This window comes from Henckelia pumila, chromosome 2 (genome assembly GCF_033568475.1).
Source record: "Henckelia pumila isolate YLH828 chromosome 2, ASM3356847v2, whole genome shotgun sequence".
NCBI classification, from domain to species: Eukaryota; Viridiplantae; Streptophyta; class Magnoliopsida; order Lamiales; family Gesneriaceae; genus Henckelia; species Henckelia pumila.
The window spans coordinates 106107431-106122303 of record NC_133121.1 but is presented as its reverse complement, the minus strand read 5'-3'; the positions used below and the strand labels follow the sequence as shown (position 1 = coordinate 106122303).

At 42.7% G+C, this 14873-nt stretch overlaps 1 protein-coding gene across 1 annotated transcript; it reads left to right on the top strand.

The window, feature by feature from the left end:
- Positions 1–712: 712 nt before the first annotated feature.
- On the top strand, positions 713–3119 carry LOC140883571 (probably inactive leucine-rich repeat receptor-like protein kinase IMK2). The gene is made up of 2 exons (XM_073290096.1): positions 713–2363; positions 2450–3119. Exons 1-2 carry the CDS (start codon positions 752–754, stop codon positions 3055–3057), a joined length of 2220 nt encoding a protein of 739 aa, XP_073146197.1. The 5' UTR covers positions 713–751; the 3' UTR covers positions 3058–3119.
- Positions 3120–14873: the final 11754 nt, after the last annotated feature.

Below are 14873 nucleotides of genomic sequence, written 5' to 3'. Positions count from 1 at the left end.
AAATTTTATTAACGAAAAGCTGAGAAGTGCTTCCTAAAAGCTCTTCCAAACACAACCTTACTATTAATAAAATGGCAAAAACTCCTATGAGACGGTCTCAAGGGTCATTTTTATGAGACGGATCTCTTGTATGAGTTATCCATTAAAAAGTATTATAATTTATGCCAAAAGTATTACTTATTATTATAAATATGGGTAAGGTTAACCCGTCTTACAGATAAGACCGTCTCACAGGAGTGTTACTCTAATAAAATTGGTACTAGTTCATGCTACCTTTGGGATAATTACTCTTAAAGGCAATTGAATGAACCAGATCACATTTACACACCAAATAATTTGATCTAATCCATTTAATTGTCCTTGTGGTATCGACTCTTCCAATAATTGAAAATTAAATGCTCACCTTTTTTTTTTTTTTTTCCCGAAAATTATCTTCAATTTCAACGACGAATTTGTAACGGCATCCATGCAGATAATTAATTAGGCCCCTAAACATTAAATTGGCATTGACCCGGTCAAAGTTACAGAGCACATGGAGCTTCAACTGACAAATCTAGCCGTTCATAGGATTCCCGCGTTACATCATCTCCCCCAACTAGCCGTTGGGACAAATTCTGCTCAGCTTAGACTATCCTTATCATGTCTTCTTGATTCCTTGTCTCATTAAAAGGCAATCATGTGCCACCAAAAATCCGTGCCAGAAAGCCAAAAAGCTCGATTTCTCCCTCCAACTTCATCTCTTTGCCATTCCATGGATGATCGAAATCGTTATCTATCGAGGTGGAAGCAAACCCGCGACCTGTTTTGCCTCTTTCTTATTCTTCTTCTATCCAATCTCCGGGCTGTTTCGGGCAAGAATGATGGTGGATCCACTGTCAAGATATCAGATTACCAGGCGCTGATGGCATTGAAGCGCGAATTTGTCGATTTTAGAGGGGTTTTGAAGAGCTGGAATGATAGTGGTTTCGGGGCTTGTTCAGGTGGATGGGCTGGGATCAAATGTCTCGATGGCCAGGTTATTACTATTCAGCTTCCATGGAAGGGATTAGGAGGTCGAATATCCGAAAAAATCGGGCAACTTCACGCCCTCCGACGCCTTAGCCTCCACGACAATGTCCTTGTCGGTTCCATTCCTAGCTCTATTGGGATCCTTCGAAATCTAAGAGTGGTTTATCTTTTCAATAATCGGCTTTCGGGAACCATCCCTCCTGGGATTGGTTACTGCCCTGTTCTTCAAATGATTGATCTTAGCAATAATCGTCTCACGGGCAGTATACCTCCCATTCTTGCAAACTCCACCAGGTTATATAGACTTAACTTGAGCTTCAATAATCTCTCTGGTTCTGTTCCTGATTCTTGGAATGGTAACATCTCTAGTTTGAGTTCACTTGATTTATCTAGCAACAACATCAATGGAAGATTTCCAGAATCTTTGACCAAGCTCTCTTCTTTGGTTGTCTTAAATCTGAAAAGCAACAATCTTGATGGCCGAATCCCAGATTCCATCGAAAGACTACAGAACCTTTCGGTGCTAATCTTGAGCAACAACAGTTTCAAAGGCCAAATCCCAGACGCAATTGGTAATCTCACCAGGCTGACATTTCTTGATTTGTCTGAAAACTATTTAACAGGGCAAATTCCAGTTTCACTGGCCAATCTGCCAAACCTCTCCTCCTTCGACGTCTCCTATAATAATCTATCCGGTGCCGTTGCATCGACTCTGGCGAAGAGATTTAACTCAAGCTCTTTTGTTGGTAATATTCAGCTATGTGGTTACAGTAGCTCCACCCCATGCCCTTCTCCCGAACCTGATAATCACCCTTCTCCTTCTAAGGGGTCGGCTATGAATCCCGGAGGACGAATGAGGACAAAAGACACTATTCTAATTTCTGTGGGTGCCATTTTACTCGTTTTACTACTTCTATGTTGTTTGTTTATGTGCTGCTTGATCATAAGAAAAGCTGCTTCCAAGGGCAAAAATAGTAACACCAGGGGCCTGGCATCCAGAGGCAGAATTGAAGTTGAATCAGGAGGTGAAGCTGGGGGGAAGTTAGTTCACTTTGATGGCCATTGTGTGTTTACCGCCGACGATTTGTTATGCGCAACCGCTGAAATAATGGGCAAGAGTTCTTACGGAACTACATACAAGGCTACACTTGGGGATAACAATCAAGTTACAGTGAAGAGGCTACGAGAGAAGAGTACAAAGGCCAATAAAGAGTTTGAAACCGAGCTTGCGAAACTTGGAATGATTCAACACCTGAATATCTTGGCCCTCAGAGCTTATTATATGGGACCTAAAGGAGAAAAGCTTCTTGTCTATGATTGTATGCCAAACGGAAGTCTTGCTTCGTTTCTCCACGGTGAGCCGTCTTACAAAAAACCCGAATCTTTCTTTTAGCATACAATGTTGTAGCCTGTTGAATGTGTTTAATCTGTTGTGATGCAGCTCGGGGACCTGAAATGATTGTGCCATGGAAATTAAGAATGAAGATAGCTATCGGTATAACCGAAGGACTACACCACCTTCACACACAAGAAAATATAGTACATGGGAATCTTACCTCAAGCGTTGTCCTCCTTGATGAGAAGAACAAACCGAAAATTGCTGATGTTGGCCTCCCTCATCTCATGACAAATGCTGCCAAAACCGACGCAATTGCCACCGCGGGCACGTTAGGATATCGAGCGCCAGAGCTTTCGAAACTCAAGAATCCAAATACCAAGACCGATATCTATAGCCTTGGGGTGATCATGCTGGAACTATTGACAGGAAAATCGCCGTGTGAGGCAACAGATGGCCTTGAGCTGCCTCAGTGGGTCTCGTCCATTGTGAAAGAGGAATGGACTAATGAAGTTTTCGACGTCGAGTTAATGAATGATGCATCCAATATGGGTGATGATTTGCTCAATACATTGAAATTGGCTCTGCATTGTGTGGACCCTTTGGCAGCAGCAAGGCCTGAGGCTCTGCAAGTTCTCCAAAAATTAGAAGAGATTAATGCAGACTCCACCGTCGCGTCTCCGGCCGCAGCGGTTCAACTGAAAAGTGAATAAGGGGAAGGGGTCGTCGTCTTTATGGAGCAGCTATACAAGATTTTCTAGGGGGATAATATACATATACATATATACAAGCACTTAGCTAGCTAATTTTTGAAACTATTCATTCATTTGTACTTGGTATTTATTGAGGATAAAAGAAAATAAAAGGCCTTGATTATTCAGTTAACAAACAACACGTACATATTAGTGTACAATATCTCATACCAATTTGTGTCGAATTCTTGTGCCATTTTTTTTTCTCGATATGAAATGTGTTATAAAAAATTCTTAGTTCATGTCTCGTTGAAGGCAAACCATCAAGGCACCATTGGGCTAAGTAGAATTTGATGGTTTATAAATGGGCCCAATGAAGTTTGGCACAATCATGAACCCAAATCCCTCCAGTCAAACTCAATAAGGGGGAGTGAAAAATTCTGGCGAGTATTTTGGAAGAATCCGATCCGATTGAATTGGATTTTAATTGCTTAATATAAGCTTTTTGAAATGGGCCAACAAAGTTTGGCCCAAGCTTACACCAAACACCTCCACATCCAAACCCAAGAAGGGGGAAGGAAAAATTCTTTTAATTTTTTTTATAATCAAATGCATACATATAAATTTTTTAAAAAAACTAAGAGCTAACTGATGCCCCGGTAAGCCAGGGGGCAGGGCCACGAATGCCCCGGAATGGTAGTGTAACACCAAGAACTTTTAAAATTTGAATATCATGCCTAAAATTATTTTCAGTATTTATGTTTTTAATTTCTTGAAGTTAATTGTTTAAGTTTCAGTTAAAGATAGCATTGCTTGACTTATTTGAATTAAATGCCTTGAATTGTTTAGTTAGTGAGTTTCTATCCCGGCAGGCGACGATGGTGGGCTTCGGTGGTATATTTTCAAGACTTTCGATTTTAAGATTTTAAGTTAGAGGAAAAAGGGGATTTTGGCCAAAAATGTAAATTTTGAATTTTTAGGGGTCAAAAAGCAATTTTATCATTTTCTTGGATTATTTCCTAAAATTTTCATAAAATAGGATTTTATTAAATCCGGGCTAGTGTAATTTCAATTAAAATATTGAGAGTTGAAATTTTAAACTTAGAAGTTTTAAAGGTGCAAAAGTTTTGAGGTAAAGAGTTGTAATAGTGCTAGTAGCACTTTTACAAGTACAAAAGCAACTTTAAAACACTACACACAATACACTCTCCTTTTATTTTCCCTCTAAAATGCACAGTACAACCTAAAACTAAACCCTAGCCCATTCTAACCCTAAGTAGCCGCCCCCTCCCCTTTGAGTTTCCTTTCGGCCGCCGCCTCCTCCACCTCCAGCCGCCGCCCAGCCGCCGTCCGCCGCCTCCAGCTTCCGGAGAAGCTTCCCAAGAAGCTTAGCTTGGTGTTAGCTTGAAGTTTCAGCTCTCCTTTCCTTTTTATTTTCGAATTTTTGGGTAGTCAAGGTTGAAGGCAAGTATAAATTGTTCTTGGGCTTTCATTCAAGCAATATCTATCCCCACCCTTAAGTTTCTTTTGCGAAATTTCGAAATGCATGATGTATATGTATGTAGGGTTCGGTTTTTGCATGATTTAGTGGAGGTAGGGCTGTTTTTTTTTAAGTATTGCATTTGAGTTGTGTTTATGTGATTAAATGATGAATTTAGAAGCTATGGCATGGATTTTTATGATTGGGTTTGCATAATTTCGAAAATTCAGAAGTGAGGTGCCCTAAATTTTGAAGTTTTGCATGTGTAAGGGCTGGAATTGAATTGATGTTGAGGCATTTAATTGATTTGCATGAGTCTTGATTGATTACCCAATATTTTGAGGCTTTTGATGCTTAAAATTTGAAGTTTTCGAAATGTGAGGTGAAAGTGTGGTTGGGTGTTGTCCAAGTGCTTGGAAAAAGTCCTAAGTGATGTTATTTGAGGTGTATTGATTTTTGGTATGGAGAAAAGTTGAGGAAAGAGGGTTATGGGGTTGAATTTTTGAGTTAAAGGTAAGTTGGGTGTTGTTGGGTGTGCAGGGCAGTACTGTTCACGGGGCAGGGCAGGTCTTGGCTGAGGTCTGGGCAGGGTTAGGGCTGTACCATAGTAAAGTTCATGATGTTGTGGTCGTGTCGGTATAAAATGGGCTTATTTCGGATAAGTTTGGACCAAGTTATGAGTCTTTTAAGTTGGAGGTGTAGGTGCAGATTTTTTCTTTGTAAAAAGGGGCTGTCCAATTTTCTTGTCTTGTCAATTAGCTCGTTTGATCATTTGATGTTACCACCTATTCCTAGGGGTAATTTGAAGTGTTTGTTAAGTGTCGGTTCAAGCGAAACGGGTTTTGGTTAAGGCATGACAAAGTTTAGGGTCTTACGGTTCTCTTGCTCGGGCTACGTCAATTTTGAGGAAATTGTTGAGTGATTTGTTTCTTTTGACTTAGGGGCAGCCACTCATCCACCTTACACCCACATTTTTGAGTTGAGTCTCATGTCTTAAAGGTTGCCTATTCGTGTGCATATGACATGTTCTTGAGTTTCATAAAGTGAAAGGAAGTTTTCTTGTTTTGCATGCTATAAAGAGGTGTGAGTCGAGTCTTAATGAATGAAAAGGAAAAGAAAGTAAATGTTTTTGAATGAAGTGATTTGTTTGTGACAAAGAGGGGTGTTGCTAGGCCGGGGGATGCCTCGGTCTGCTCACCAAGAGGTTATAGAGGTTTGGGTAGGGAGCAAGAGACATCTTGTTTATCCTTGCCACAGAGGGCAATGTGGGATCGGGAGTAATCTCGGTCTCCTTGCCACAAAAGGGCAATGTAGGATCGGGAGTTATCTCGGTCTCCTTGCCACAGAGGGGTTAAGTTCGTCGGGAGAAATCTCGTTGTCTTGCCGGCATAGTGCACTGCAGCCATGATCATGATCGAAACAGAGGGTCACAAATCAAGGATCTGATTTCTAGAGGAAAAAGTAAAAGAAAAGTTTAAAGTTAAAGTTTCATTATTTCAGTTGACTCGTCTTACGTTGATGTCAGTCAGTCATGCATGAGGTTAAGTAAAGTATGAGGTTGATGTTAAGAAGTTGAAAGTCTTTTATAGCGTGAGTTCATCAGTGCATGTTTTCTATACCTTCTAGTTTTATGCATATTACAGTTAAAGTTGAGCTATTGCATCACGTATTTTAAACCCTTGTTATTACACTGTTTATACTTGTTGAGTCTTTAGACTCACTATGCTTGAATGTTTGCAGGTGAGGAGTTTGTTGCTGAGACAGAGGGGCGTGATCTACTGGGATGAGGCCGTCGGCAGTGCGAGGCCCAGTGACCGTTGCTTCATTATGTTTACGTTTTCCGCACATTTCTCTGTTATGTAATAATGAAGAGTTATTTGAGTATTTTTAGTATTTATAGCCAGGATGTGCATTCCCTGTGCTACAGTTTACGATTTGAAGTACGTTTTCCGCTTATGCATGTTTATGATTATCGTCGGAGATTTTAAATACCCTAGTTTACTTTATGCTGTAACCGGGAGGTGGTTACTAGGATTGCATGTTTATGATTAGCGCACTTGAGTTTTTATGTCAGTATTTCTTTCCTTATTTGAATTGCTGACTGAGTCTTGTTGGCTTGTTTGTTTTACAAATAGGTCATGGCAAAATTTTTAAAAATCCGTAATTTTCCTTTATTTTAATTATAGTCTAGTAGTGAGGGTCGTTTCAGTTGGTATCAAAGCACGGTCTTGGTTTGGGCTGAGCCTACTGCCGGTTGCTGAAACTCAGGGGATCTCGCCTCAAAGTCTGTAAGATTTAAGTTTAATGTCTCTATCTGTTTAAGTTTTGATGTATTAGTTTCTTGAGTTATTGAGAAGTTTAAATTTGAAGTAAAAATATTTTCTAAGACATGAAATTTGAATGTTGGATTTTCTCAATGCGTTTAGATGGCTCGTCGTCGTGATCATCGTGCAGTTACGCCTCCACCGCCGCCTCCTCCACTGCCGCCGCCTTCACCGCCGCCGCAGGTGGATGTAGGAGGACAGGTGCTAGCGGGATTGGCCCGCATTCTCGAGCGTCATGTGGATGCTCCTAGAGCTGGAGTGGGGACTGTTTATGAGCAGTTCCGGAAGATGAATCCGAAGGACTTCGCTGGCACCACTGATCCGTTGATAGCGGAGGGTTGGATCCGTTCTCTGGAGGTGATCTTTCGCTATATGCAGCTGGGAGATCCAGATAGAGTGAGGTGTGCTGTGTTTCTCCTCCAGGATGATGCCGCCCTCTGGTGGGAGGGAATGGAGAAGATTGTGGACCCAGCTACTCTACCTTGGACTGAGTTCAAGAAGCTGTTCTTTGAGAAGTATTTTACTGCTGATGTGAGAGCCCGTTTGAAGATGGAGTTTATGAGCTTGAGACAGGGAGATTTGTCGGTGGCACAGTTTGTGGTAAAGTTCGAGAGGGGCTGCCATTTCGTGCCTTTGATTGGCGATGACGAGAAGGAGAAGCTGGAGCACTTTCTTGTGGGGCTTCGACCCGCCATCCGTAGGGATGTACTTATGGCGGAGCCAGCTGATTATGCTTCAGCGCTGAGGCGCGCCTTGAGGTCCGAGCAGACACTGAGAGATATTAGCGCGGAGGCGCATGGCAAGAGACCCTTTCCTCATCAGGGCCACTCTCAGCAGCAGCAGCACGGCAAGAAGCCGTATCATGGACCACCGAGACAGCAGGGACAGCAGACACCTCAGGGACGTCAGGCCCAGAAACAGGCTCCTCCCAAGGCTGGGGAGAAGCCCATTTGCCAGGTTTGCCACCGCCCGCACTTTGGGAGATGTTTGAAGGATGCTGGAGTTTGCTTCAAGTGCAAGAAGCCAGGCCATATCTCTACCCATTGTCCAGAGCTGAGGAGGCCCGTGCAGGGCAGAGTGTTCGTGATGGAGGCCGAGCAGGCCGACCCAGACACTACTCTTCTCACAGGTAATATCTTAACTTTTGGGTTAGAGCAGTTAAAGATTTGTTGATGCATGCGACTCTAAGTCTTTGCTTGTTTGAGGTTTTACTCTAGTAACTTGTTGCATGTCTTAGGACCTTTGACTGTTTAGCATGAATAGTATCTTGTTTGGGAATTGTTGAATTAGAATGAGCCTAAGTAGAACTTGTGGTTTTAACTTCAACCTTTTCGTCGTTGTAACTACTGCTATGCAGGTAGGATTGTTGTGGCAGGCGTAGCCACGAGGGCCTTATTAGACTCAGGGGCTACCCATTCTTTTATATCGGAGTCTTTTTCCCTTGAGAGGGGCATTCAGAGCGAGGAATTGGAGGTTGGATTCTCAGTTACTATCCCCTCAGGGGAAGAGCTATCCACCAGGAGCTTGGTGAGAGATCTTGTATTGCTTTTGCAGGGTCAGTCAGTGGTAGCAGACCTCATAGTGCTACCTTTGCCAGAGTTTGACCTGATTTTTGGGATGGATTGGATGACGAAGAATGCGGTGATGATAGAATTCCAACAGAGATCAGTGCTAGTCAGGCCTGAGGGCGAGAAACCGTTTTGGTTTGAGGCTGCTAAGAGCTTGAGGAAGACTCGAGTCATTTCTACCATGCAAGCTCAGAGGCTTGTGCTTAGTGGGTGCGAGTCATTTCTAGCCAGTTTATCTTTGACAGAGCTTCCAGAGCGACCAGTTATTTCTGATGTGGCTGTCGTCAGGGAGTTTGAGGATGTGTTCCCTAGCGATGTTGTGGGAATTCCGCCCGATAGAGAAGTGGAGTTCTCTATAGATTTGATTCCCGGTACTGTGCCTATCTCCAAGGCACCGTACAGATTGGCTCCTACCGAAATGAAGGAGTTAAAAGAGCAGATTCAAGAGTTGCTTGACAAGGGATTCATATGCCCTAGTTTCTCCCCATAGGGCGCACCAGTTCTCTTCGTTAAGAAGAAGGAACGGTAGTCTAAGATTGTGCATAGACTACCGAGGTTTGAACGGAGTGACTGTGAAGAACAAGTACCCATTACCTAGGATCGAGGACCTATTCGATCAATTGCAAGGTGCATCCGTCTTTTCGAAGATTGATCTTCGTTCAGGTTATCACCAGTTGAAGGTGAAGGAGTCAGATGTGGCGAAGACAGCTTTTAGGACTCGTTACGGTCATTACGAGTTCCTTGTGATGCCGTTTGGGATGACGAACGCGCCCGCGGTTTTCATGGATCTTATGAACCGCGTGTTTCAGCCTTACTTGGACCGCTTTGTCATTGTTTTCATCGATGACATCCTCATTTATTCGAAGGATAGAGTGGAGCATGAACAGCATTTGAGGACCGTTCTTGAGGTGCTTCGAGAGCACAAGTTGTTGGCCAAGTTTGATAAGTGTGAATTCTGGTTGGAGAAAGTTGCTTTCTTGGGTCATATTATTTCTAAGAGCGGTGTGGAAGTAGACCCTTCAAAGGTTCAAGCAGTGAAGGAGTGGTCTATACCGAGGAGCGCGTCTGAGATTCGCAGTTTTCTTGGATTAGCCGGATATTACCGAAAATTTATCAAGGGTTTTTCCTCCATTGCTGTGCCTATGACAGCGTTGACTAAGAAGAACGCCAAGTTTGTTTGGAGTGCCGAGTGTCAAAGGAGCTTTGATACTTTGAAGGAAGCTCTTACGACAGCGCCAGTGTTGACCATGCCATCCGGGCAAGGTGATTTTGTGGTGTATACTGATGCTTCCAAGTTGGGATTGGGAGCAATTCTGATGCAGCGAGACAGAGTTATTGCCTATGCTTCTAGGCAATTGAAGGAGCACGAGAAGAACTACCCTACTCATGACTTAGAGTTGGCAGCGGTAGTGTTTGCTCTTAAGATTTGGAGACACTATCTTTACGGAGAGAAGAGTCAGATCTTCACAGACCACAAAAGCCTCAAGTACTTCTTCACCCAGAAGGAGTTGAATATGAGGCAGCGTAGGTGGTTAGAGTTGGTGAAGGACTATGACTGCAATATTAGCTACCACCCTGGTAAAGCTAATGTGGTTGCAGATGCTTTGAGCAGGAAGACTGCAGTGATTACCTCCTTGTCAGTGTCTAGACCGTTGCAGGTTGAGATTCAGAGGTATGGTCTTGAGTTTTATGCAAGTGGTAGAGCTCCCCGATTGTCTTCCCTAAGTGTGCAGACTACACTTTTTGATCGTATCCGTGCAGCGCAGTCAGTTGATGAGCAGATCAGGAAGTGGAGACAGAGAGATGAGGAGAAAGGCAGCGGTTTGTATGCTGTGGTAGATGGGATTGTGAGGTACAGAGGTAGATTTTGGGTTCCCGCAGGTGATTCTCTGCGAGTTACTATCATGGCAGAGACACATACATCGCCGTACTCAATCCACCCTGGTAGTACGAAGATGTATCGGGATCTTCAGCAGCTTTATTGGTGGCCAGGCATGAAAAGCGACATTGCCCGATTCGTGTCAGAATGCCTGACATGCCAGCAGGTCAAGGCGAAGCATCAGAGAAAGGCCGGATTGCTTAAGCCTCTCCCTATTCCTGAGTGGAAATGAGAGAATATCACCATGGACTTTGTTGTGGGATTGCCGAAGACAGTGAGAGGTTCAAATGCTATTTGGGTTATTGTAGACCGTCTCACTAAGTCGGCTCACTTTTTACCGGTGAAGATGACTTTCACGATGACTCAGTTCGCGGAGTTGTATATCCGGGAGATAGTCAGACTACATGGTATTCCAGTCTCCATAGTGTCTGATAGAGATCCACGGTTTACTTCGTCTTTTTGGAAGAGTCTTCATTCCGCTTTGGGTACGAAGCTACTTTTTAGCACCGCCTTCCACCCGCAGACTGATGGCCAGTCAGAGAGGGTGATTCAGATTTTGGAGGATCTTTTGAGGGCATGTGCTATTGATTTTCAAGATAGTTGGGAGTCGAGACTACCACTAGTGGAATTCGCGTATAATAACAGTTTTCAGTCCACTATTGGCATGGCTCCCTACGAGGCACTTTATGGGAGGAAGTGTAGATCTCCAGTGTTGTGGGATGAGATAGGTGAGAGATCAGACTTTGGTCCGGAGATTGTTCAGTTGACCACCGAGGTAGTGGCTAAGATACGTGATAGGATGAGGACTGCCCAGAGTAGGCAGAAGAGTTATGCTGATCACCGGAGGAGAGACTTGGAGTTCTCAGTGGGTGATCATGTATTCATCCGTGTAGCGCCGCTGAAGGGAGTTTTGAGGTTTGGGAAGAAAGGAAAGTTGGCACCGAGGTTTATAGGACCCTTCGAGATTTTGGATAGGGTAGGGGCACTGGCTTATAGATTGGCCCTGCGGCCTAACCTTGATAAGATCCATAGTGTCTTCCATGTGTCGATGTTGAGGAAGTACATCTCGAACCCATCCCATGTGCTCAGTTCGGAACCGCTTCAACTATCTCCTCACCTGTCCTATGAGGAGACGCCCATCCGGATTTTGGATAGACAGGAGAGAAGACTCCGTAACAAGTCAATTCCAATGATCAAGGTGAGATGGCAGAACCATTCGGATGAAGAGGCCACTTGGGAAGCAGAAGCAGATTTCAGAGATCGCTATCCGGAGCTTTTTGGTGAGTTTTAATTTCGAGGACGAAATTCCTTATTAGGGAGGGAGGAATTGTAACACCAAGAACTTTTAAAATTTGAATATCATGCCTAAAATTATTTTCAGTATTTATGTTTTTAATTTCTTGAAGTTAATTGTTTAAGTTTCAGTTAAAGATAGCATTGCTTGACTTATTTGAATTAAATGCCTTGAATTGTTTAGTTAGTGATTTTCTATCCCGGCAGGCGACGATGGTGGGCTTCGGTGGTATATTTTCAAGACTTTCGATTTTAAGATTTTAAGTTAGAGGAAAAAGGGGATTTTGGCCAAAAATGTAAATTTTGAATTTTTAGGGGTCAAAAAGCAATTTTATCATTTTCTTGGATTATTTCCTAAAATTTTCATAAAATAGGATTTTATTAAATCCGGGCTAGTGTAATTTCAATTAAAATGTTGAGAGTTGAAATTTTAAACTTAGAAGTTTTAAAGGTGCAAAAGTTTTGAGGTAAAGAGTTGTAATAGTGCTAGTAGCACTTTTACAAGTACAAAAGCAACTTTAAAGCACTACACACAATACACTCTCCTTTTATTTTCCCTCTAAAATGCACAGTACAACCTAAAACTAAACCCTAGCCCATTCTAACCCTAAGTAGCCGCCCCCTCCCCTTTGAGTTTCCTTTTGGCCGCCGCCTCCTCCACCTCCAGCTGCCGCCCAGCCACCGTCCGCCGCCTCCAGCTGCCGGAGAAGCTTCCCAAGAAGCTTAGCTTGGTGTTAGCTTGAAGTTTCAGCTCTCCTTTCCTTTTTATTTTCGAATTTTTGGGTAGTCAAGGTTGAAGGCAAGTATAAATTGTTCTTGGGCTTTCATTCAAGCAATATCTATCCCCACCCTTAAGTTTCTTTTGCGAAATTTCGAAATGCATGATGTATATGTATGTAGGGTTCGGTTTTTGCATGATTTAGTGGAGGTAGGGCTGTTTTTTTTTAAGTATTGCATTTGAGTTGTGTTTATGTGATTAAATGATGAATTTAGAAGCTATGGCATGGATTTTTATGATTGGGTTTGCATAATTTCGAAAATTCAGAAGTGAGGTGCCCTAAATTTTGAAGTTTTGCATGTGTAAGGGCTGGAATTGAATTGATGTTGAGGCATTTAATTGATTTGCATGAGTCTTGATTGATTACCCAATATTTTGAGGCTTTTGATGCTTAAAATTTGAAGTTTTCGAAATGTGAGATGAAAGTGTGGTTGGGTGTTGTCCAAGTGCTTGGGAAAAGTCCTAAGTGATGTTATTTGAGGTGTATTGATTTTTGGTATGGATAAAAGTTGAGGAAAGAGAGTTATGGGGTTGAATTTTTGAGTTAGAGGTAAGTTGGGTGTTGTTGGGTGTGCAGGGCAGTACTGTTCACGGGGCAGGGCAGGTCTTGGCTGAGGTCTGGGCAGGGTTAGGGCTGTACCATAGTAAAGTTCATGATGTTGTGGTCGTGTCGGTATAAAATGGGCTTATTTCGGATAAGTTTGGACCAAGTTATGAGTCTTTTAAGTTGGAGGTGTAGGTGCAGATTTTTTCTTTGTAAAAAGGGGCTGTCCAATTTTCTTGTCTTGTCAATTAGCTCGTTTGATCATTTGATGTTACCACCTATTCCTAGGGGTAATTTGAAGTGTTTGTTAAGTGTCGGTTCAAGCGGGACGGGTTTTGGTTAAGGCATGACAAAGTTTAGGGTCTTACGGTTCTCTTGCTCGGGCTACGTCAAGTTTGAGGAAATTGTTGAGTGATTTGTTTCTTTTGACTTAGGGGCAGCCACTCATCCACCTTACACCCACATTTTTGAGTTGAGTCTCATGTCTTAAAGGTTGCCTATTCGTGTGCATATGACATGTTCTTGAGTTTCATAAAGTGAAAGGAAGTTTTCTTGTTTTGCATGCTATAAAGAGGTGTGAGTCGAGTCTTAATGAATGAAAAGGAAAAGAAAGTAAATGTTTTTGAATGAAGTGATTTGTTTGTGACAAAGAAGGGTGTTGCTAGGCCGGGGGATGCCTCGGTCTGCTCACCAAGAGGTTATAGAGGTTTGGGTAGGGAGCAAGAGACATCTTGTTTATCCTTGCCACAGAGGGCAATGTGGGATCGGGAGTAATCTCGGTCTCCTTGCCACAGAGGGGCAATGTAGGATCGGGAGTTATCTCGATCTCCTTGCCACAGAGGGGTTAAGTTCGTCGGGAGAAATCTCGTCGTCTTGCCGGCATAGTGCACTGCAGCCATGATCATGATCAAAACAGAGGGTCACAAATCAAGAATCTGATTTCTAGAGGAAAAAGTAAAAGAAAAGTTTAAAGTTAAAGTTTCATTATTTCAGTTGACTCGTCTTACGTTGATGTCAGTCAGTCATGCATGAGGTTAAGTAAAGTATGAGGTTGATGTTAAGAAGTTGAAAGTCTTTTATAGCGTGAGTTCATCAGTGCATGTTTTCTATACCTTCTAGTTTTATGCATATTACAGTTAAAGTTGAGCTATTGCATCACGTATTTTAAACCCTTGTTATTACACTGTTTATACTTGTTGAGTCTTTAGACTCACTATGCTTGAATGTTTGCAGGTGAGGAGTTTGTTGCTGAGACAGAGGGGCGTGATCTACTGGGATGAGGCCGTCGGCAGTGCGAGGCCCAGTGACCGTTGCTTCATTATGTTTACGTTTTTCGCACATTTCTCTGTTATGTAATAATGAAGAGTTATTTGAGTATTTTTAGTATTTATAGCCAGGATGTGCATTCCCTGTGCTACAGTTTACGATTTGAAGTACGTTTTCCGCTTATGCATGTTTATGATTATCGTCGAAGATTTTAAATACCCTAGTTTACTTTATGCTGTAACCGGGAGGTGGTTACTAGGATTGCATGTTTATGATTAGCGCACTTGAGTTTTTATGTCAGTATTTCTTTCCTTATTTGAATTGCTGACTGAGTCTTGTTGGCTTGTTTGTTTTACAAATAGGTCATGGCAAAATTTTTAAAAATCCGTAATTTTCCTTTATTTTAATTATAGTCTAGTAGTGAGGGTCGTTTCAGGTAGGGCCGTATTAAGGCAGCCCAGTAGCCTCAGGAGCCCGGAAAACCAGGTTTGCAGGACTTATATAAAGCCCGTGTTTTGGGGGCATGATCCCCACGATTATCATCAACCCGAGCTTTCCGGGTTCATCGTACGTGACAGGCAAACATGGGCAACTACCGTACTCACGATCCAGATCGTGGCCACTACCCTGGAATTGCGGAGTGACACTCTCACTCCAAGGCCTTTAAATACCTGGTCACAGATATTTGTAGAGGTATGTTCACCT

Coding starts and splice junctions, on each gene's coding strand:
- LOC140883571 (XM_073290096.1), top strand. CDS start 752: ATGGATGATCGAAATCGTTATCTATCGAGGTGGAAGCAAACCCGCGAC. Junction 2,364..2,449: donor TCTTGCTTCGTTTCTCCACG/GTGAGCCGTCTT, acceptor GTTGTGATGCAG/CTCGGGGACCTGAAATGATT.